We start from the raw sequence: 24,661 nt of genomic DNA on the forward strand, positions 1-24,661 counted from the left end.
CTTCACAGATGTAGTGTCCTTGTCAGTTCTAGAAGACACTATCTTACAGCTGGTGGCCAGGTCCTTTGACTCTTACTCTTTCTGCCCCTGCTTCCACATTGTTCTCTGAGTTTTGGTCCAGAGGCTGCATTATAGATGTACCGTCAGAACTGGGATCCCCACACTCATTCGATCACTTCACTTTGACCAGTTCTGTGTTTTCAGTAGCTTTTGTCAGTTGCAAAATAGAATCTTCTTTCATGAGGGTGAGCCATACTTTTCTATGGGATCTTAGACTCCAATCAGAAAAAATAATGACTTAAGAAGATGGTGATAGTAAGTTTTCCTATTGGGTTTGTGACCATTAGAGGTGGTTGGCAGGTTTACAGTGCCAGGCATGCATTGCCATCTGTTGATTGGGCCTTGATCAATTGTGAATAGGTATATAGAAGGCTCAATTATTGTAGTTAGTTAGGGAAACTAGGGAAATAAGCAGTAGCTTCTTCATACCCAAGAAAAGGCAGGAATTAATATATGGAAAATGGCACTCATGGGAAGATGCCACTCATGGTGACTAGAGCTTCTTATCATTAGAGACAGCCTCTGAGTCCTAGCCAAAGGGAGGTAGGATGTGTAAGACAACACATGGGTTTTTTCCATCACCCGTACAAAGTAGACATTGGCCAAACTGTTTGCAGTCTCTCACACAGCTGGGAGACTTGCCATTTTTAGTTTCAGAAGTAATGACTCTTTAGGGTACTCTTTTTTCCCCTGACCCCACATATATTTTCCAACCATCAGCAAACTGAAAAAAAAAGTTATTCTAGGATAAAAGGACCTCATAGTCACTTAACGGCAAGTCATATTCACTTAAATACCAAATCTTGTATGCATGTTTTGTTTTATTTTCTTTAAAATGACTTCAACGTTCACAAGCTCTCATGTGATAGATATTATACTGTTTTTACTTTTCCAGTGGGGGTAACCAAGATTCTCTGGTGGACAGATTCCTACTTTGTCATGTAGCTAAGGAAATGAGAGGCTCAACATGATCTCTGAGACGCCTGAGCTTCTAAAACTCGATGGAGACAGTAGCCTATTTCATGGTTCATTTTTCTTTTAGAAGTACTGAATAGGGCTCAGGTGCTTCTCTGGGAGGCTTTACCAGCAAAATGGGTGGGTGTTGTTCAATTTCTATAGTTACTAGGGGAGGAAAGTCTCACCCACTCCCTGACAAGTAGACCAGACTCTGTTAAAAAGTGAAAACCTTGTTTGATATTAGAAACTCATTGTAGCACCAACCAAATAAAAGCTTGATGATGTTCATTACAATGTGGTCATTCCTGTGTCTCTCAGAGATAATCCTCACCCAACCATCTCAGGGATACAAAGTGACAATGCTGTAGCAGTGGCAAACCATCCTTCCCATTGACATTTCTACCTTTCTCTTGCTGCTCAGTGGATACTTTCCTTGATACATTTTGAAGGTAGGAATGTATTTTCCTTTGGATCTCCTTTGAAGGCTCAGGAACCGTGGACTTGTGACTTAGTTAAGCGTTCCCTTTTCACTTCCCTGCCAAGTCTCTGCAAGTCCTGGACACCTACTCCTCCATCCCCAGCTCCCAGGAGAATTTCTCTTCTGTAGCCCTTTCCTATTAAAGATAATTATGCTGTTGTAAAAGCCGGCATGGTGAAAATGAAGGCAGCTGGGTTGTTGACTGAGAAGTAGGCTATTAAGTCTGTTCTCTTTCCATTACCCTTCTAACTAGGATATATATGTCTATTAATTTCAGAGTTCCAGCTTTTAAGATTTTTAATCATTTTGCTCTTAAGTCCAAACCTACCTAATGTGGTGAGCAAACACTTTGGATTTCTGCAGGCAGCGTTTAGGACGGCAACTCTGACTCTGCTCATTGTCAATGAGAATAGTGGCTTCTGAAGTTTCACTATGGAGGAAACAGTGATTATTCAGACGGCCTAATTGGGGTCTCATCAGTCCGGATAGGTTCAATCAAAGAAAGAAGTAACAATTGGCAGTTAAATTTCTTCACTCTTTCATTGGTCCATTGAATTTTCAATCATTTATGGAGAAGTCATTATGCTTCTCTTTGTTTGATGGTAAATGAGTGGGGAAGCCATTCAACTCTCTGTGGTACTTATGAGAAATCTTCAAAAACATATAAGAAAGCACTGTTTCTGTGACAGACTACCCTGAAGGAGATCCACAGTAAGGGAATTACTTGACAGGCCAAGGTACGCACAGTGTGCAAGGCAAAGAACCTTTTGGGAAAAGAAACTGATATGCCTTGGTAAGATAGGCATCTGAGAGGCAGTGTTCCTTGGTGTGATTGTGTTTTTATCGTTAAGTCCTGTGATCTTGCGCCACCGTGAATCCTCTATAAAGCTCACTTGTTGTTTTACAAGATGAGGGGCTGCATTAAGAGGATCATTGATACTTTATGGTGCTCTGGCAGATTGGGAACTACTTTTGAGACCAAAGAATCAGGGAAATCTAAGAATAAGGCTCAGATACATATGGGTTGGAGCTACTTTCGAAGGACAAGGGTCCAGAGCACCTCCAGGATTTGCTTTGTCCACCTCGTGTCACTTGTATGAGCCTTAAATATTCAGAGAGCCTATATCGGGGAGCAATGGACCGTTTGACTCCGGCAGCAGCTTCTGAGAATTTCTCATTCTAAAATCCAAAGATCTCATTATCTAGGTTGTCCCTTTTAGTCATAAAGGAAGGGTATATTACTCAGGGGAATTTCCATATCCCATAGCTTCAATATAAGAATTATGTGGAGTAAGTGTATTTGCATTGTAGCTCAATTGTACACAGAATTGCTGAATTTTTCTTCTGTCTTAATTCCCAAGCACAGCTTCTCGGGGAACACAAAAGAGAGTAAATATGAAATAAAAAAAGTCCAAAAGTAAATAAGGTTATGCTCCCTGGAGACCACAAATATAGAAATAAATATGCAAATAAGGAGAATGTACTACCTGCTGTAGGAGGGTTTATAATCTAGGGAGAGAGGGATAGCAAACAAACTGAAGAACAATAATCGCATCATCTGATAAAGCTATCGGCAAACCTACATAGTGGCGAGAGGCAGAAATAGGAATCCATTTATTTACTCCAACTATCAACAAATATTTCTGAAGTTGTTACCATCCGCAAAACACAGTAGCACCACATTGGGGATGTCGTGGGTTGTTGCTTCAGATTTTTTTCACTCCATATCTCAACTGAACTCAAGCATGTATAATGTTCAGTGTGTGTGTGTGTGTGTGTGTGTGTGTGTGTGTGCGTGTGTATAGGACAGATAGTGATGTCAGGAGTCTTTGTCAATCAGTCACCATCATAGTTTTTGAGATGGGATCTATCACTGAACCCAGCGCTCATTGATTCAACTAGTCCAGTCAGACAGCAAGTCTCAGGGACGCTACATTCTCAGTCTTTGCAGTGCTGAGATTTCATGTGGGGCTGCCACATCCCTTTTATTTCGTGTGAATGCTAGAGGTTTTCCTCATCTTTCACCATCCTTTAATCCTCATGCTCGAGCATTTTACCCAGTGAGCCAACTCTCTGGTCCTCTTTTGCTTCCATTTTAACAGGACTTCATGATTTAAGTTAGTTCTTACCTCCGATAGTTATTAAGAAGCAAAAATAAATAACATGGAGCATGTATCAAGAGAGAATTATGCAAATACATAAAAAACCCTCAGAGTTTGCACTCAGAGATATAGGAACTGATTTCATGACAGGACACAGACACAGACACACACACACACACACACACACACACACACACACACACACACACACACGTACACTCTTCCTTCCCCCTTCCTAAATCGGGAGTCAGAAGGTCTGAACAGAAATCAATCCCCGCAATTTATTTTTAACTTCTTTCTTCTTAGCCAGGATTGATTTTTGTCCCTGTGATCAATGGCGCAGAGAATAGCTCCACATCCCAAGCAGCTATTCAAGTGCTGGGTCTAGCTGGCCCCACATCTATCGAACAGGACATTAGAAGCTGATTATGAAAGTAATAGGATGAAGATGTTTAAAGGATGAGTCTGATTAGTCCTGCCATCCCAGGGAGGAGTGCTAGCAGACAGACCTGCTGGATTGAAAAGCCAGAGCTTAGGAGTACCATGGGGAAGGCAGAGCTCTGGGACACAGCACCTACGCTGGAACTTAGCGCAGTGGTGTGTGGGGGAGGAGGCATTGGGGATATGGTTCTTCTTTGACATCCAATCCTTCCCACCCTTCTTGACCCTCTTCCCCCCAGTACTCTCTCCACCTCCTCCATGACATGTTTCTAGATTTGAAGCTATAGTGCAAGCCTCCATTCAGAACAACACCAACACCAACACCAACACCAACACCAACACCAACACCAACAATAACAACAACACCAACAATAACAACAACATTAACAACTGGGCTTGGCTTTTCCTCTGAGCTTCTTTTGCATTTCACAATTGTTTGTTTGATCTGAATCTTCCACTTCTCCTGGCTTTCATCTAGCTGAGGGCATAGTTCACAGGGACCTGAGCTGACCCACAGCCATGGGGCTCTCTAAGCCTACCTCCTTCGCATGGTCAGACAAGATTGCTTGCACCCTCTTCTCTAAAGAACACTGTTGGGAGAAACACGTGCTTTGGAATGACATGCTGTGGTAATTAGAACAGAGTCTGCCCTCCTAAGGCCTTATGTCCAGTTATCTGGGATAAACTTACAGGTTTCCTAGCTGCTGTCTGCCTTTTGCTTCCATGTGTAACATGGGATACTAATCTGAGAACACAGAATAATCTCACAGCACCGTGTAATTGCTTCTTAAGTGTTCTGTCTGGGAGAGCAAACAGATGCAAGGGACACATCCCTTCTTCCCTTGAACTGTCAGAGAGATGCTTGTGAAGTGAATGTGAGGTGATTCTCCTCCATTAGAAGCACTGCAATTCTCAGCATCCTTCCCTCAGCCTTCTTCTATTGGTTTTAGATCCTGACTGATTTTCTTAACCATAGAATATTCTGAAATTTTAGAGAATCCCAACATAGTGGAGAATGTGAGGCCTTTTGTGAATGAATGCAATTGTGTGGTACCATATGTGTTCACTTCTGTTCTATTGGAAGAGATACAGAGAAGCTATACCACTTTTCAGGTTCAAATAAACTACTTATAAGCAGTGATATAGAACATTGATGTGGTCCATTTGGCCATAGAGCCTTCTTTTTCAATGACTGCATTGTCCTGCCATTTAAATGAGGAAACAGCACAACCTGTAGATGTATTTGTCTGAGGCAAATTGAATCAAAAACTATGTAAGGATATAAATAAACGTGCATAAGTTCACCATAGAACAAATGTTTTAAAATATAACATTATACCAAGTAGGTTATATTTTCAAGTGTGTGTGTGTGTGTGTGTGTGTGTGTGTGTGTGTGTGTGTACATACATACTTGTAAGCAAGGAGGAGTACATGAATGGGCTAGAGGGGGGAAAGGGAAAGGGGAATGATGGATTATATTATAATCCCAAAAATAAATGAGAAACATTTTACAAACAGCCCTGCGATTGTTGAATGAATAAATAGAAACTGGCAGTATAGAAACGGAAGATACAGGGCTGGAGAGATGGCTCAGCAGAATCACATTTGGGGGTTTGACAGGTCACCTTCCTCTCATCTGTGAGTTAAGAAGTTTGCTGTCCCTGTGCCTCGAGTCCCTCTCGGGCTAGGGTGTGAATGGCAGTCATAGTCTCTGTGGTTGTGTCTCCGTCTCTCTCTTTCCTTCATCAGACTTTTGTTTTCCTCTCACTCTATGATCTGATCCTTTTCCAAAGATACTTCTCAGGAATGACTCCCCCAGCATTTCTCTGCCTCAGGACTTGAATCCTGTTTGTCTTATTAGGAGTCAAACTCCTCTTTCCAGCAAAGCCACTCCCGTCAGTGGGAAAGCTCAACTTGCATCAAATTTTACCAAGCCGGTTCCAGCCCTGAAGGCAGCTTTTGTCTCAGAGCTGAACTTCTCTCTGGCTCAGAATCAAGACTCCAATGGCTTATGCTCTAAGATCAACAATACACAAATGGAGCCTCATAAAATCGGAAAGCTTCAGTAAGGCAAAGGACACTGTCAACAGGACAAAATGGCAACCAACAGATTGGGAAAAGATCTACAATCCTACATCTGATAGAGGGCTACTATCCAAATTGAACAAAGAATTCATGACGTTAGACTCCAGATAATCAAATAACCCTATTAAAATGGGCTACAGAGGTAAACAAAAAATTCTCAACTGAAGAATATCAAATGGCTGCAAAGCACCTAAAGAAATGTTCAACACAGAGCTTCCAGGCACTAAGCCACTACCTAAAGGCTATACATGGACTGACCCTGGACTCTGACCTCATAGGGAGCAATGAATATCCTAGTAAGAGCACCAGTGGAAGGGGAAGCCCGGGGTCCTGGCAAAGACTGAACCCCCAGGGAACTAGGGTGGGGGGGAGGGGGGAAAGGGGGGAGGGTGGGGAGGGGAAAACCCATAAGGAAGGGGGGGGGAAGGGGGATGTTTGCCCGGAAACCGGAAAGGGAATAACACTCGAAATGTAAATAAGAAATACTCAAGTTAATTAAAAAAAAAAAGACTTAAAGAGTGGAAAAGAATTTTCAGAATAAATGAAAATGATTGGTTAGAAAAAAAAAGAAATGTTCAACATCCTTAATCATTAGGGAAGTGAAAATCAAAACAACCCTGAGATTCCACCTCACAGTATTCAGAATGGCTAAGATCAAAATCTCAGGTGACAGCAGATGCTGTCGAGGATGTGAAGAAATAGGCACACTCCTCCATTGTTGGTGGGATTGCAAGCTGGTGCAACCACTCAGGAAATCAGTCTGGAGGTTCCTCAGAAAATTAGACACAGTATTACCTGAGAACCCAGCTATACCACTCCTGGGCATATACCCAAAAGAACTCCAACATATAACAAGGATACATGCTTCACTATGTTCATAGCAACCTTATTTATAATAGCCAGAAGCTGGAAAGAACCCAGATGTCCTTCAACAGAGAAATGGATATAGAAAATGTGGTACATCTACACAATGGAATACTACTCAGCTATCAAAAACAATGACTAAATGAATTTCTTAGGCAAATGGTTGGAACTACAAGGTATCACCCTGAGTGGGGTAACCAAGTCACAAAAGAACACACATTGTATGTACTCACTGATAAATGAATATTAGCCCAAAAGTTAGGAATAACGAAGATACAATCCACAAGCCACATGAAGCTCAAGAAGAAGGAAGACCTAGGTGTGGATGCTTCAGTCCTTCTTAGAAGGGGAACAAAATACTCACAGGAGGAAATTCAGAGACTGTATTTCCTTTAGTGAGTACTGAAAGGAAGCCTTCCAGAGACTGCCCCACCTGGGGATCCATCCCCTATACAGTCAACAAACCCAGACACTATTGTGGATACCAAGAAGTGCATTTTACAGGAGCCAGGTATAGCTGTCTCCTGAGAGGCTCTGCCAGAACCTGCCAAATACAGAGGCAGATGCTCATAGCCAACCAGTGGACCAAGAACAGGATCCTCAATGGAGGAATTGGAGAAAGGACTGAAGGAGCTGAAGGGGTTTGCAACCCCATAGGAAGAACAACAATATCAACCAATCAGATACTCCAGAGCTCCCAGGGACTAAACACCTCAACATCAACCAAAGAGTACACGTGGAGCGATCCATGGATCCAGCTGCATTTGTCAGACATCAATGGGAGGAGAGGTCCTTGGTCCTGTGAAGGCTGGATGCCCCAGTGTAGGGGAATGCCAGGGTGGGGAGGCAGGAGGGAGTAGGTGCCTAGATGGGGGATTTGTTTCTAGAGGGGAAATTGGGAAAGGGGATTAATATTTGAAATGTAAATAAAGAAAATAGCCAATAAAAGATAAGAAAGAAAAAGAAGGGGAAGATACTGCATTGTCGAATATCTCCACACTGAAGGGGTGTGGACCAGAAGGCAGTGTGCACAGGAGAAATGATTTTGACTTCCTGTTCTGCATCAGCTTTAGCCCTTTCTCTCTTTTGTTAATTTCCTCAAGAAACTAAACAAATGACCCCAAGTGCACAGACTCAGAAGTTCTGGGTCCCCAGCTGTAACTCTGGGGCACTTCCTTGAAACAAGAGTCCTTTGACTATTTGCAAAGGCAAAAAACCCAGCCAGTTTAATGAAATTATTGAGTATTATATGCATTTGTTAAAGATGTTTTATGTCAATGTGATACAAGCTAAAGTCCTCTGAAGGAAGGGAATCTCAATCAACAAAACACCTTCATGAGATTAGCCTGTGGCAGGTCTGAAAGGCAGTTTTTAAATTAGTGATTGAAGGAGGAGGGTCATCCCTGGGCTGCTGGTCCTGGGTTTTATAAGAAAGCAGGCCGAGCAAGCCAGAGGGAGAAAGTTAATAAGCAGCACCCATCCATGGCCTCCGCATCAGCATTTGCCTCTAGGTTCCTGCCCTGTCTGAGTTCGTGTTCTAACGTCCTTCAGCGATGAACAGTGATATGGAAATATAAGCCAAACGAACCCTTTCATCCCCAACTTGCATCTTCAGTTGTGTTTCATCCCAGCAACAGAAATCATAACTAAGTCAGTCGTAGATTAGAAATGAAGCAGTGTTTATATCATGCACCATATCGCCATACATTGTGGACATCATGTGTCATTCCAGAAGACGTACGTGTTGAAGGTTTAGCCTCTAGCTGGCGGTCCTGTTAGGGAGACACTGAGAAGGTTAGAATTGGGATCTAGCTGAGGGAAGAGAGTTATAGAGGAGGGCCCATTGCTTGTTGTGGACATGGCCACTCTTCCTTTTCTCCCTTTTCCCATCTTCCCCTCCATCTTCCACTCCTCCCTCTCTTCATATTGGCTACTATGAGGTAAATAATCTCTGGAATATTTTTTCTGACATCATAATATTCTTCCCTACCCATAGTCTCAGAAATAGAGACCCTAACTACAGAGGACTAAACCCTCTGAAACTGTGAGCTCCAAGGAATCTTTCCCATGCAGTCACACCAAGACACACACAGTGTAACAAATACAATCAACACATGTGTGCTAATTCTTTCCCTAAAGCACTCCTTTCAAATCGATGAGTGATTTACCACCTTCCTGAACCCCCATTCACCTGCATTTCCAGATTTTCTGGTGACTTTCTCTTTTTTTCCCTTTCCAGATTATATCATACCTTCTCCTCATCTTTTTCTTTGATTCCCCCTCTCCATTTGTCACTTAGAGCAATCCCACTGGTCTGGACTCTCTCATCCATGTTCTTTATACTCATTACCTAATTCAGCAAGCAAAATGCCTTTTTTGTTAGGAATCAATTCTTCCAAGGCTGCAGGATTATAAATCACACCCTTTTGTATATTATATATGACCTTGTGTATACCTGTGTGTGTGTGGGTGGATTGGGTGCACACATGCAGGTGTGTGAGCATTTGTATGTGACACTGTTGATGACTTAAAGGGGTGGCTATATTCACAAGCCCTCTGGGGGCCAAACAACTATGTATTTAAAGTCAGCTTAACCCTCTACTCATTCTGGGACTTGGCTGCCTTGTGTTTTCTTGTCTCTTGATGTTTCTGCAACCATAAGTGGGATGGGTGTGGTGCTCACAGTATCCAACATTATTCCATTCTAATTGTAGAAAGGTGAATTAGACTAAGTTCACTTGCCCATGGACGTGGTGTGGAGAGAATATTTCAGAAACTAGCCTTCATCCTGCCTAGGGTTGGTGTGGGCATGGCAATGTCCATACTCTTTCATCATCATTGGTACACTTTGTATAGTACTCTTGCTTTCCCAAAGGATGGTGGACTTCTTGATGTCACTGCCTCCATGACAGTAAATGGCCCAGTCTTGGCAGAGAGGTGCTAAACATGCCCTTGCCTGTTGATAAATGATACATATAATACAGCGAAGCCAGAACCACTATTGGCCATAAAGTCCACAAACATGAGAAAGTTCAAAAGATAGTGTGAATTTGGTCACAGCATTAATTAATATGTGGATTCAGCACAGGTTGGTTAAGAACATCTTGCCCTTTGTCATACAGAAGCTTTGCAACTTTATGAGGTCCCATTTGTCAATTGTCATCTTAGATCATAAGTTATTGGCATTCTGTTCAGGAATTTTTCCCTGTGCCCATGTGTTCGAGGCTCTTGAGCAATTTCTCTTCTATTAGTTTGGGTGTATCTGGTTTTATGTGGAAATCTTTGATCCAATTGGACTTGAACTTTGTACAAGGCAACAAGAATGGATTGATTAAAAAACAAAACAAAAAACCAAACACACACACACACACAAACACACACACACACAAATGGATCAATTTGCATTCTTGTACAAGCTGACTGCCACTTAAACCAGGATCATTTGTTGAAAATGATTTTTACCACTGAATGGTTTTATCTCTTTTGTCAAAGATCAAGTGACCATAGGTGTGTGGGTTCATTTCTGGGTCTTCAATTCTATTCCAGTGATCTACCTGCCTGTCTTTGTGCCAATACCATACAGTTTTTGTCACTATTACTCTGTAATACAGCTTGAGGCCAGGGATGGTGATTCCCCCAGAAGTTCTTTTATTGTTGAGAAGAGTTTTTGCTATCCTGGGTTTTTTGTTATTCAATGAATTTGGAAAATGCTCTTTCTGACTCTATGAAGAATTGAGTTGGAATTTTGTTGGGGATTGCATTGAATCAGTAGATTGCTTTTGGTAAAACGGCCATTTTTACTATATTAATCCTGCCAATCCATGAGCATGGGAGTTCTTTCCATCTTCTGAGATCTTTGATTTCTTTCTTCAGAAACTTGAAGATTTTGTCATACAGATATTTCATTTGCTTAGTTAGAGTCACCTTAAGTTATTTTAGATATTTGTGACTATTATGAAGGGTGCATTTTCCTAATTTCTTTCTCAGTCTGTTTATCCTTTGAGTAGAAGAAGGCTACTGATTTGTTTGAGACACTATCAATAGGGCAAAACAGCAACCAACAGATTGGGAAAAGATCTTTATTAATCCTACATCCAATAGAGAGCTAATAACCAACATATACAAAGAACTCAAGAAGTTAGGCTCCAGAAAATCAAATAACCCTATTAAAAATGGGGTACAGATCTAAACAAAGAATTCTAAACTGAGAAGTACTAAATGGCTGAGAAACACCTAATGAAATATTCAATATCTTTAGTCATCAGGGAAATGCAAATCAAAAAAACCCTGAGATTCCACCTCACACCAGTCAGTATGGCTAAGATTAAAAACTCAGGTGACAGCAGATGCTGGCAAGGATGTGAAGAAAGAGGAACACTCCTCCATTGTTGGTGGGATTGCAAATTGTTACAACCACTCTGGAAATTCCTCAGGAAGTTGGACATAGTGCTACCTGAGGACCTAGCTATACTACTTCTGGGCATACACCCAAAAGATGCTCCAAAATACCACAAGGACACATGCTCCACTATGTTCATAGCAGCCTTATTTATAATAGAGAGAAGCTGGAGAGAACCCATATGTCCTTCAATGAAGAAATGGTTACAGAAAATGTGGTACATCTACACAATGGATTACTACTCAGCTATTAAAAACAATGACTTCATGAAATTCTTAGGCAAATGGATGAAACTAGAAAATATCTTGAGTGAGGTAACCCACTGATTAGTACTCACTTGATATGTACTCACTGGTAAGTGGTTATTAGCTGAAAAGCTCAGAATAACCAAGATATAATTTACAGACCACATGAAGAAAAAGAAGAAGAAAGACCAAAGTATGAATGCTTCAATACTTCTTAGAAGGGGGAACAAAAACTCCCGGGAGGAAATACAGAGACAGAGTGTGGAGCAAAGACTAAAGGAAAGGCCATCCAGAGACTGCTACACATGGGGATCCATCCCACATGCACTCATCAAACAGTCACTATTGTGGAAGCCAAGAAGTGTATGTTGACAGGAAACTGATATAGCTGTCTCCTGAGAGGCTCTGCTAGAGCCTGACAAATTTATAGGTGGGTGCTTACAGCTAACCATTGGCCTGAGAATGGGGTCCTCAATGGAGGAGTTAGAGAAAGGACTGAGGTAGATGAGAGAGTTTGCAATCCCATAGGAAAAACTACAATATTAACCAACTAGACACCCCAGAGTTCCCAGAGACTAAACCACCAACCAAAGAGTACACATAGAGTGAGGAATGACTACAGCTGCATATACAGCAGAGGATGGGCCTTGTAGTGCATCTATAGGAGGAGAGGCCCTTAGTCCTGTGAAGGCTTGATGTCCCAGTGTAGGGGAATGCCAGGTAGAGAGGGATGAGGTAGTGGGCGGGTGGGGGAGCACCCTCACAGAAGCAGGGGGAGAGGGGATGTGATAGGGGTTTCCATAGGGGAAACCAGGAAATGGGATAACACTTGAAATGTAGATAAAATATCCAATAAAATGAAAAAAATAAAGAACATCTTGTCATCAGCTGCTCTGTTTCCAAAAGGCAGGTGAACTTTCTTATAGCTCCTGATTTTCATGTTGAATTATTATCAACCACTCAAAGAATATTTGTAAAAAATCACCACTCACTTATATAACAATGCATGCAATGGTCCTCCTCTCTCTCTCTCTCTCTCTCTCTCTCTCTCTCTCTCTCTCTCTCTCTCTCTCTCTCTCTCTCTCTCAAGCTGAGGGACCAAACACTCTACCACTGAGGCTAAATCTCCAACCCCACTCATCTCTTTTTTTAAAAAATTTTGACTCAGGAAACACAGATGTGTAGAAAAATGAAAAGAGCCTGGGGTTAAAAGTCAGAGGTTTTCCTTGGGCCCAAGTTTAAGCAACAAAGTGACCTAAAGTGGTCTGCTTGGACTTTGGGCCCTTTACCTATAAAATGATAATGTAATTAAACTACTGGATTATATTCAAATCAAGTGAGAATCAGAATAATAAAATCAGACTCCATGGTGGTGGTTATTATATATGCGTGCTGTCTGTTTTAAGAGAGATATGCAATATAAAGTTGAATTGGGAGGGTAACTAAATGATCAGAACATATTCTATGAAATCATCCAAGAATAATGGAAAATATTGAAAAGAAAGAAAAACTAAGAGCATAGAGCACCACAAAGATTCTGGATGCTACGACATAGATACAGCTTGTCAAGAGAGGAACAAGATAACAATGAGATACATTATATAACCTCAAAATCAATATAAATGGGCCATCTTCTTACTGTACAACTAGTAAGTGCAGCAAGAATGCTAGCAACAAAGAGCCTAAAATTCAGAGGAAAAATAGAAATGAATGGGATGGGAAATTGGTGGACAACAAGGCCAACCTACCTTGAAATTGGTTGATCTGAGATGTGAGTCTTCATGATTCCTCCTAAACTAGTCATCCATTGGAAAGGCTTCAGAGTAGACAATTTAGATTTATTCTGGACTATCTAGTATAATTGGCCTTGTCAGGACCTAGTAACCTACATTTAAATGTTAACTCTGCCACTTTGGGACTGCCCACTTTCTATAGGTCATTCAACTCATTTGCAAATATGAACTCTATGATGCCTTCCTTCCCAAGGTAATTTGTTCATGGGAACTAACTTGTATTTATTAATGGTAATTTGTGACACATTACATATAGGATTTGTACTCTCTACTTTTAGTCTCCCTGGAATGTTATCTTAGCTGAAGATAAAGAGAAGAATTTCATAGCTTTATGTTTGGCCAGTATGATCAGGCAACTGTGTAACTACTACCTAGTCAGTCTCCAGGAGGTGTTATATGATGACAGACATCTTTTTCTGCAATTCTTCCTGAACAAGTAGTATGAAATAACCTCTCTCTCTCTCTCTCTCTCTCTCTCTCTCTCTCTCTCTCTTTCTATCACTCCGTGTTTGTGTGTGTGTTCATGCTGTGAAGATCAATTTTTTCCCATACTCTATCATTAGAAGTTGTAGTCATATCTTTAGCTTTAGTCTAAATTAGTTTCCAAGGTCATTAAATCAGCAAGGGGGAGAAGTTATTTTCAGATACAATTCAAGGGTTCGAAATAATAAGATTTATTCTTTAAAATTGGAGAAAGTATTCCCTTTGAAGACACACGAAATTGGAAACTGGGTTTCTTTGTTATATCTGATGAAATACAGGTGGTCAGAATTAAGCATATTAATTCTTCTGGCCATTGTGTTTAATCACAAGCTCCTGTCCTGTTGCTTTCTTGCTCATCATCTTTCTCTTCCCTGCTGGAATTTGTAACAAGCAGGGAGGTAGGTTAGTGGTCTGGCGATGGTTTTGATGAGCAGTGAAGCTGTCTAGCTGGATGGCGATGGTGGTAGCTGCTTCATCAGTAGATCATGACACTGAATTTACTGGCAAGTTCATTACTCACCTCTCCCCATCCTCTGGCATCTCGCTTTTCATGAGAGAGAAAGGAATATTGGCTTCAGTGTTAGGTTTTCATCCCAAATCTGTTCTTGCTGAAGCCATTTTGGTGCTATTATGTTTTTTATCAATAAAAGGTTTTATGTATAAATCTGTCTTGAAGGAGGTCCAGCCTTAGCATAAGAAACAGTGCTAGGTAATAGACCCACTGTCTCTAGACAGAGTGATATAAAAGAGGGTATACTACATACAGAGCCTCTAGGCTATAAAATGAGCAAACACTAGTGAGACAAACACTGGACTCTGAACGGTCTAGCATAGAAGATGACTTGGTGATAGGATGTCGTGTTGTTCCAAGTGTTGCATCACTGAGATAGACAGGTTGAGAGGACCATTAGGAAAGCAGCTTGGGGGAAATAAACTCAAGCTTGCCGAGGTCTTTCCTTCTACCAGGAGGGAGCTGCCATGACAGTTATCATCTGTATAGGCATGGTAGCAAGCTTTTGGTGAGAAGTATGGCTGTTCGTTCACTCTACTGCTCAGGCTGACCTTAAACTCTGAAGATAAAGTAGTGATTGCCTGTCTTCATTTCCTGGGCATTTAGGTCAGCAGGCATAAAGTTGGACTCTTATCATCCAGTATTGAGAATACTATCTTTTTGTTCTTAAAAGAAAGAAAGAGTTCTTTAGAAGTGGTTAAGTGGAGAAAAGGATAAAGTCCTAAAAATATTGAGATTTATTTTGAGTAACTTGAGTGGATTTAATGAGCAAAAGATTTGCAAAAGACAATTGTACCTCTTAAGGGTTCAAGTATCTCTTCCCCTTCCCTACTGAAGAAGAAACGTTGCCTGAGCCATGTGACAGTTAGCTGATATATATCTACAATTGTAGCCATTTTTTTCATTTATATTATTCAAATTGTATTGGACCCAGCTCAACCTCCTAACTGGAAAAACTACTAAATGTAATTTTCTATGAAGGCAACAGTCCTTGTGTAAGCCAAACTTATTTCCTTTGTGGTGTTCCTTATGCAAAAATTCTGATAACAGCACTTTTCAGTCATCGGTAACAGTGGAGCGCTGCTTTATCAGGGACCAAGAAGTTGACAGGAACACAACACCGAAATATCTGCATTGTTGGTGGGCATCCTGGCTGCAAGACTGCAAGCAGAGTGATACGGGATTTACATCTCTCCACAGGGAAGTTTGAGAGTCTCGCTCAATGCAAGCATTGTCATAAGCTTTAAAAACCACAAATATCAGGTTTCAATTCCAGGATCATCATTTACTTGCCCATATTTTGGAGTATTTGTATAACTTCATTACATATCAGTTTTATTCCTGAACATAAAATACAAGGCTAGCATGTGCAGACGAACAGTACTTGACACACATGCTCAGAAATGTTATCTGCTATTAATCTTTCTAACCTAATATCTAATAATAGTTGCATTATTAAAAATAATAACATTAACAATTATTATGCATATTAAATGATATCGTGAAAGTTAAACACTCAAAAAATTATGTTTCTGTTCTCATATTTCCTACCTGCTTAGAAATCCAGAAGCTCAACAACTGAATTCCCAGAGATGCTTTGATTTCATTTTTTTTTGGTATGCATTTCCCTCTGTTCACTAGGAAAGGCTATCAGTCAGAAACAGAATGAATAAAAATAAATAATAAAAGATATGACAGGTTAAGCTTGGCCACAGCAAGAATGGGAATAGTCAAAAGGGACAGATATATTTAATGACTGATACATTTATCCAAAGGAATCATTTACACTGGCTAGGAGCCCAATTAAACCTGTAAAATGGAAATTCAGAAAATCAGATTAACGAGCCAGTCATTAGTAAGGAAAAGACGCAGCTAATTCTGTGTTTAGCATGAAGGATGGGCCCAGAGCAAATAATTGGATGACATTCATCAAATGTGAAATAAAAGGTGCCACCGACAGGGAGAGTAGTAATAATCTCTCGGATTTACAGTGCTAGAAAATTTGCTTGTAAGGAAGAGAAAAGTTCATCAAAGTAGATTAATAGTGGCTAAACTTTATTCCTCCCTGTATGGTTGCCAGAGAGTCACACAAATAATAATGGAGAGACAGTAAATACATCAGCTGGTTATCTCCACAGCACTTTGAAACCCCATTCCTGAGGATGTGGTGCTTAAGATACTGTATGGAAATAAGCCCTTGGCCATCCGGGCCTGGACAGAATTGGAGGAGAAATTTCGAGTGTCCACTTGTAGTCATGAAACTATGGATAAGCAGATTAATCCCAGAAAAATCATTATTCAGTTGTTTGTGAGTATTGATTTCCTATTCATTCCTGGGCCAGGGTTTGAGCAGAGACAGGAGTAAAAAAACCAGTGTTTACTTTCTGGCTGAACTATGAGAGACTATTCCATGTTGGATGTATTGACTGAGATCTCTCTGATCCAGTCCCTTGACCTGGAAAGTATAGAAATGACGAAGTAAACTGTGTATCACAGCATCTTCCATTACCGAACATGATTCAGTATGTTCGGTACGATTGAATGGTGGCTGCTGTTACATTTATGTTACCTCACATCTTCTAAGAAGACCTGCTTTTTAAAATGTCCCATCAATGTCATAACAGACTGTCTAGGAATGCAGAAACATATACACATGTCAGTTGCAAAGCTTTACAAGTATGATTTTTCTAAAACATGATGTAAGAATCAAATAAATATGTTATATTTTATAGTGAGATGAAGAACGAGTTATGATTCTTCTAGCCGTTTAGAGAAATGGTACGGTTGTAGAGCTAAGATTTCTGAGGTTCAAATTTGTCTCGTCTTTGACCAGTCAGTTTGCGTTGAATCCATTTTGTAATGTTACAATAAAGAATAGCTAGATAATTTATGAAAGAGCTAAGGAACTTCTGGAGCGTGGTCGATGCACTCAAGAAACTCTAGTTGACTCATCATCATTATCATATGTCTACATTCTTCCTGGAGATCTTTTCTGTTACTACAACAAAATATCACATCTGAATAGTTTATTTGAAAAGAAATATAGAGATTTGTTTCTCCCTGGTCTGGGGGCAGGCAAGTTTAAGTTTGAGGCTAATTCATTGCCAGAGGGAGCTTCATCTTTTGCTTTCAAAATGTGGCTTTCAACACCATGTCCTCTTCAGGCAAAGGAGAAGAGAAAGGAAGGAGGTTTCATATATCCCTAGGCATTTGTACCTCCTTGAGGGAGGACTCCTTGTGGTGTAGTCTTTCCTGAAAGACTCTACCTCCTAATACTTTTGTATTTACAGATCAGGTATCAATATGAAATCTTGGAGAGAAATGGAACATTTAATCAATAGTAGTCTACTGCTGTACTCCCTGTCCAATTCTTGGTTTTTGTCATGTATAGAATGACCTCTTTCTTTCTCAGTGATCTTAAAGTTTTTATTTTCAGTAATCTCAAAGTTCAAAGTCAAACTATCATTTAAACATCCATCTAAATCATGCATGGATGAGATTTAAGGTCTAATTCACCCTCCGACAAATTGCTCTCTAGCTCTGGTTCTTATATGATTATAATACATGATGAGTTAGATATAGATTTGGTATCTCTGTGCAAAAATCACCAAAGCAAGTAACAGAGGAAAAGTACCAGATTTCAAGTAGGTCCAAAATCCAACGAATCCAGCTACATTAATTCTGAAGATTGAAAATGATTTTGGTTTGTCCTGTCTTTTAGGAAGATTGAGACTGGAGTTGAGCCCCTATAGCTTTTCTGGGTGTAGTCCATACAGTAACATTCATGGATTGGATTGGAGTACCTGTGGCTCTCTTAGGCTGTAGTTCCATAATTGATGGTACACTCCTGGAGTCTTGGGAAGAATCTCAACCCCATTCTCAAATGGAAGCCACTGTGTTCTGGCCATACTCTTGCCACCCCTGTCCTAGTAAGGACTCAGCTGAAGATCCATGTGTGTAGTGTCCTATCCCTTGTTCTTAGACTTTTCATTCTTGGAAGCTTAGCGGAGGCAGTCATGCTTCTATAGCCCTTGAACTCTGTGCCTGCATAGTTAGTACTCCAGGAATAGCCTTGAGGTTTATTTTTTACTTTCTACAGACATTCCAAGACCACACCAAAGGCCTGACAGAGGTATCCAGAAAGATCTACAGTATAAGCTGGGAAAGGGAGTCTTAGGTGATGCTGTATAGAAAGCCCTAAGTCCTTTAAAGCATTCTTTCCTCCAAACCCTGGTTTTCTGGGTGTATCTTGGGAGGTGTAGCTTTGGAAGTCTTCCAAATGCCCCAGGGACCAATCTTCCATCCTCTTAATGAATGCCATCTGCCTTCCTTCTGTTCTTCCTAATATCCTTGTAAAATGTTTCCTTGACCGCACCTTTGGCCTTCTCACCCAAGCACATCTTTTAACTGTTTACATAACCATAGTGAGAATTTTCTAAATCTCTTGAGCACCACTTCCCTTTGGAATACAAGTTCTATTCAAAATTAGTTCTCTTATTTCATAATTAGCTGTAAACTGTTTGGCATTCATGTGGCAGCCTTACCTTCACTGAGATGTTTCTTCCAACAAATGTTCTAACTCTATATATTGAAATTCTGTTGTCCATGTGTTTTATAACATATTGCCATTTCAGCTAAGTTCTTTGAAGGTAGACTTTCCTTCCATTTTTAACACATTGCTCCTGGTTTTCATCTGAACTTTCATTGGCATCACGTTCCCGGTCCTCATTTCTACCAGCATGCTGATCACAACCGCTTAAGTCATTTCTAAGAAAACAAAGAATTCTCAGCTGAGGAATATCAAATGGCTGAGAAGCACCTAAAGAAATGTTCAACATCCTTAATCATCAGGGAAATGAAAATCAAAACAACCCTGAGATTCCACCTCACACCAGTCGGAATGGCTAAGATAAACTCAGGGGACAGCAGATGCTGGCGAGGAAAGAGGAACACTCCTCCATTGTTGGTGGGATTGCAAACTGGTACAACAACTCTGGAAATCAGTCTAGAGCTTCCTCAGAAAATTGGACATTGTACTACCTGAGGACCCAGCTATACCTCTCCTGGGCATATACTCAAAAGATGCTCCAACATACAACAAAGACACATGATCCACTATGTTCATAGGAGCCTTATTTATAATAGCCAGAAGCTGGAAAGAACCCAGATGCCATTCAACAGAGGAATACAGAAAATGTAGTACATCTATACAATGGAGTACTACTCAGCTATCAAAAACAATGACTTCATGAAATTCTTAGGCAAATGGATTGAACTAGAAAATATCATCCTGACTGAGGTTACACAATCACAGAAAAACACACATGGTATGCACTCAATGATAAGTGGATATTAGCCCAAAAGCTTGAATTATGCAAGATGCAATCCACGGACCACATGAAGCTCAAGAAGAAGGATGACCCAAATGCAGATGCTTTACTCCTTCTTAAAAGGGGGAACAAAAATATCCATAGGAGGAGATATGGAGGCAAAGTTTAGAGCAGAGACTAAAGGAATGGCCATTCAGAGCCATTCAGGCCATTCAGGCTATCCATACACACACACACACACACACACACACACACACACACACACACACACACACACACACACACACTAGATAAGTTTGATGAAGCTTAGAAGTGCATCCTGACAGGAACCATTTATAGATCTCTCCTGAGAGACACAGCCGAAACTTATCAAATGCAGAGGCGAATGCTAGCAGCAAACCACTGAACTGAGAACGGGACCCCCATTGGAGGAATTAGAGAAAGGATTGAAAGAGCTGAAGAGGCTTGCGACCCCATAAGAACAACAATGCCAACCAACCAGAGCTTCCAGGGACTAAACCACTACCCAAACATTATACATGGACTGACCCATGGCTCCAACTGCATGTGTAGCAGAGTACAGCCTTGTTTGGCACCAATGGAAGGAGAAGTGCTTGGTCCTGCCAAGGTTGGAGCCCCAGTGTATGGGAATGTCAGGGCAGGGCAGTAAGGGGGGATGGATGGGGAGGGGCACACCTCTATAGGAAAAGGGGATGAGGAGGGAATAGGGAGCTTATGGACAGGAAACCAGGAAAGGGAATTACATTTGAAATGTAAATAAATATCCAATTAAAAAAAAAGACTAAAGATTTCTCTAAAGTTCACTTCACCTCAAAGTTCCATTCATTGAAACTGTTTCTAGCACTTATTTCAGTTTCTAAAGACCTTTCCATGTATTTTACTGTATATTTTAGCAACAGCTCATTTCCAGTACCAATTTATTTATCATACTATATCTGCTGTGGAGATCATGTATCTTAAACCTATAAATATCAAAACTCTAATATTCATTGTGACTAAGATACTGGCAAGTCTAATATAAAGGCAGAGGTGTGCCCATTGTCTGTAAGGGCACTTTCCCTGCCTGTGATTTTTGTGTGTTATATACATTCTGTTCTCACATGGCAGAAGGGTTAGAGGGGTGAGAAAAGCCTCTGATGCTCTTCGTTAACTCATGTGTTCACATCTATCCATCTTCTAACATATTCTACATCTTAATATTATTGCACTGGGCATTAAACTTCAACATACATTATAGAAGGCATGCAGACATTAAAACTGTGGCACTTTTGTCATTTGGGAAGGAAGGCAGCCTCCACAATGTCATATGACATGAAGGAACCCTTACAGGAATCTGTATGCCACAGGAGTACATGCCTTGTGAAATAGGAAGAGGTAAAGGTTGGAGCTGATTGACAGAGCCTCAGTAAACTGATGACATCTAAGACTTTTTCATGGACTCTTGAGGCTTGTACTCAGGTCTAGGCATAATTGAGCTTTTGGAAGTACCAAGAGGTACATAGTCAGATAAAGTAGGGAGGAGGCATCTTAACATCTGTGGGAAATTCTGTGGTAGCGTAAGTGCTTAGGGAAGCACTTGGGCTATTTGGACTTCCTATAGCCATCTAATATTTTAGAGCATTCTGTGGTCCATAAGAACCATAATCTATATTTACTGCTGAAGCATTAATGTTCTAAGTTATGTGTGAGATTGTGTATGAAACATCTGTACCGATGGGCAGATTCAGTGAGGTTCTATAGAGAAGTAGATTTTAAGCACAGCATGTATTTGGACCCCTTTTATGTTATGTTATGTGGAGGACCCTCTTTGGGGGTTGGTAAATGCCTTAGGGCAAAATAGCTGTGAAAACTGGACAAGGGTGTGAATGAATTAAGTGCTGTTGAATTGGGCATTTAAAAAAGTCTAATTATAGGAATTTCATATCAATTAAAAATTATCACCACCATGAATAATAGCAGTCTGGAAGTACAGGTAAGGAGCACAGAGGTTTATGCAGATTGCTGTTAATGGTCTATCAGTTCTTTGGTGTTCAAAGTCTGGTCCCCAGATAGCAACAGCATCAAGAAACCTATAAGAAAAGACCATTCATTGACTACAACCAAATTCAATATAATAAGACTTGGTGCTCAGCAGTCTGAGTTTTAATAAGCTATCCAGGTGATACTGAAGCATGCTAAAACACAAAACTATTGATCTAGTGTTTTTGATTGGCAGATGTGTTTATATGTTTTGATTTTATAATTGAAATAGAATCAAATCAAACAAGTAAATGCACGGGTTCATGCAAGTTCTAAGAGTGTCCATGTGCCCATGCCCAAGAGTTACATTTTAATCTGAGTCTATGAACTTAAAGATTATTATTAAAAGTAGGAATTCAGTATGAACCATCTGTCTCAATATGTCAACACCCACTCTAAGCCAATACAAAACAATGTAGATTTATGCCAAGTACTTTAGAAAAATAAAAGTTCTAGAATTAAAAAAAATACCTGCATCTCATTTAAAAATAGAAACATGCAATAGCTTTAAACATGAAGGAGAAAACCAGTCTCTCATCTTCATTAACTTCTGTGCCAGGCCTTTTCCCAGGCTCTGCCTTATGCTGAGTCCAACATCTGCCCCACCCAGCAGCTTGAAGTACCTACTTTGGGGTCTTCCAATCTGTGAAGAAGAGGAAGACAGCCATAGGGGAAGGCCATACATCAGAATGAGGGGTGATGGGTCTCTTTCAACAGAGATGTCGCACCCCACTGCTCCCAGCAGTTGCTGAGGGTGGCTGCCAACTTTGGCCAGGACTGATGGGTCTGGCTAGTGTCCAGCATGTGCTTGGGGAGAAGGGAGCATGTGCCTGGAGTAATTGCCTCTCCAGCAGCCTGGTTGCTATTGTCCTCCTGCTATTTTCTCTGAACAGGCCATGTTATCTTCTTCTGTGAATATTAATTTCCCCTGAGTTAGGATAATTGGACCAAGAGCAGCCTTCCACAGAGCTGTGCCATTTTGGCAGGATATTTCCACAAACCCAGCCTTGTGGGCCAATTTTTGGAGCGATACCATGTCATCTAATGAAGGATCCATCCTTCGCCAAGTGAGGTGGCTGAGCTCATTCTTGTCCTCCTAGTTATGCCCAAACAGAAGTTTATACATTCCATGCCTGGAGTTTTCTTCTTACCTCCACTGCCTTTAATCAGCCTGCACATGGGAAGGATCAAAAAGCACCTGTCCGGTGCATGGGTTTATGAATATGAATGGAGAAGTGTGACCGTCAGAAATGAAATTAAATTTCTCGGCAGTGATGGTTTGAGACATGCTAATCACTTAGATTCTAAACGATGCTCATGATCATGGTGCTATGGTTCTAATGCATTAATACATTGTTAAAAAAAAACAGCAGATAACTGGACAAATATATCACAGTTGAAACTGATGTGGAGAGCTTCTTTGTTTTCAGTGGAAAATGCACATTAGGTGTGTTGCATCTGCAAAGCACAGTGGCAGCATACAAAATCACCCCTTGTTTTCACTTAGAAATTCAGGAACACAGGGATTATTATTGTAGCTGTCTATTTACTGTATCAGCACCAGGACATAGAAACACCCCAGAATGCCATGGGATCGGGGACTCAAAGCTAACATTACATAGACATGAGGAGGTAACTTTTGAGCATATCGAGATTACTTGTGAACAGGACGGCTTTTTCTAACTTGTGTCCCCATCTGATATCTTCTTGTTTCTCTCATGATCCAGGTAACCATAGGTGGAAGAGCCAGCTACTACGTGTCCTATCGAAGAGAAGCCTTTGCCCAGATAAAGCTGCCCAAGTACTCCTTGCCAAAGGTATTGCACACGGTACTTGCTATCTTGAGACTTGCTAGACAAAGCCAGCTTCCTGCTATTGACATTTAGTCTGAAGCACTCCTAAAGGATTTTGGCCATTGTTGATGGTGCTGGATGTGAGCGCTGTATTTTTTTTTTCTCAGCAGCATGGCAGGCATGAGTTTGATTTCCTATAATGCAAGCATGTGGTAGGATCCTGCGCTCTTTGATAACAGTGAGAGAGAAAGGGAGACTGGCTTTGAAACCAGTCTCTTCTGAGCAGACTCCTTCCCAAAGCAATGCTGTTAGAAACAGAGGATAACTTTATCCATCAGGAGCACAGTTGCTAAGTGTATGGCTAAAAGCACACAGGAAAGGCTGGTGGGTTTTCCTGCTTCGCTTTCTTCCCTCTCAAAAGAGGGAGCACGTGCCACCTGGTTGCGTTCCACTCTCACCGAGTAGATAAAAGAGCCCGACATACTGGAATAATAATATCAGGCGGTAACATTTCAACTCCTCCACTGGAAGATTATAGTGCTTATTCTATGTGTCCCGCTTTGTATGAGTACCGGCTTCTAGGTGAAGATGGATCTTGTAAATTCACTGTGAACAGGACCAGGATGTGATGGCATTTCCTAGTGGGGCTGCAGAAGGCCGTCCTGAGGCATGCACTTGCCATGTCGTATAATAAGAAGTCACTGGCCTCTAAGATGAGGCTAAGAAACAGTGTGTAAGGCTACCTGAGCACAGATTGGGATGATTATGGGATAAGAAGGTAAATCACTTTATATCCCTTGGTATTTTATTTTCAGTTGTATTCAGTGTGTTCATTCTATCACATATTCATTCATTCTTTATTCATTTATTCAACTTTTCTTTAAGTGGGCAATCTATGTTAAACATAGAACTATTTAAAAGTCATTTAATGATGGAGAGTTCAAATTATAATCTCTCTCTTCCTCCTACTCTCTGCTAAAATTATTAATTTTTAGTGGTTTTAATTGAAATAGAATTCTACCATTCCCCCTTTGGAATAGAATTTCATCATTCTACCTCTATTTCCTCCCTCTACCTCTA

At 40.7% G+C, this 24,661-nt stretch overlaps 1 protein-coding gene across 1 annotated transcript in view; it reads left to right on the plus strand.

Annotated features, from left to right (window-relative positions):
* Nucleotides 1-24,661, plus strand: part of Sorcs3 (sortilin related VPS10 domain containing receptor 3) — a 617,283-nt gene that overhangs the window by 472,781 nt on the left and 119,841 nt on the right. The window contains 1 exon segment of the mRNA XM_032892177.1: nt 23,516-23,605. Coding sequence (XP_032748068.1) covers nt 23,516-23,605 — 90 coding nt within the window.

Source organism: Rattus rattus, chromosome 2 (assembly GCF_011064425.1).
Source record: "Rattus rattus isolate New Zealand chromosome 2, Rrattus_CSIRO_v1, whole genome shotgun sequence".
Taxonomy (NCBI): domain Eukaryota; kingdom Metazoa; phylum Chordata; class Mammalia; order Rodentia; family Muridae; genus Rattus; species Rattus rattus.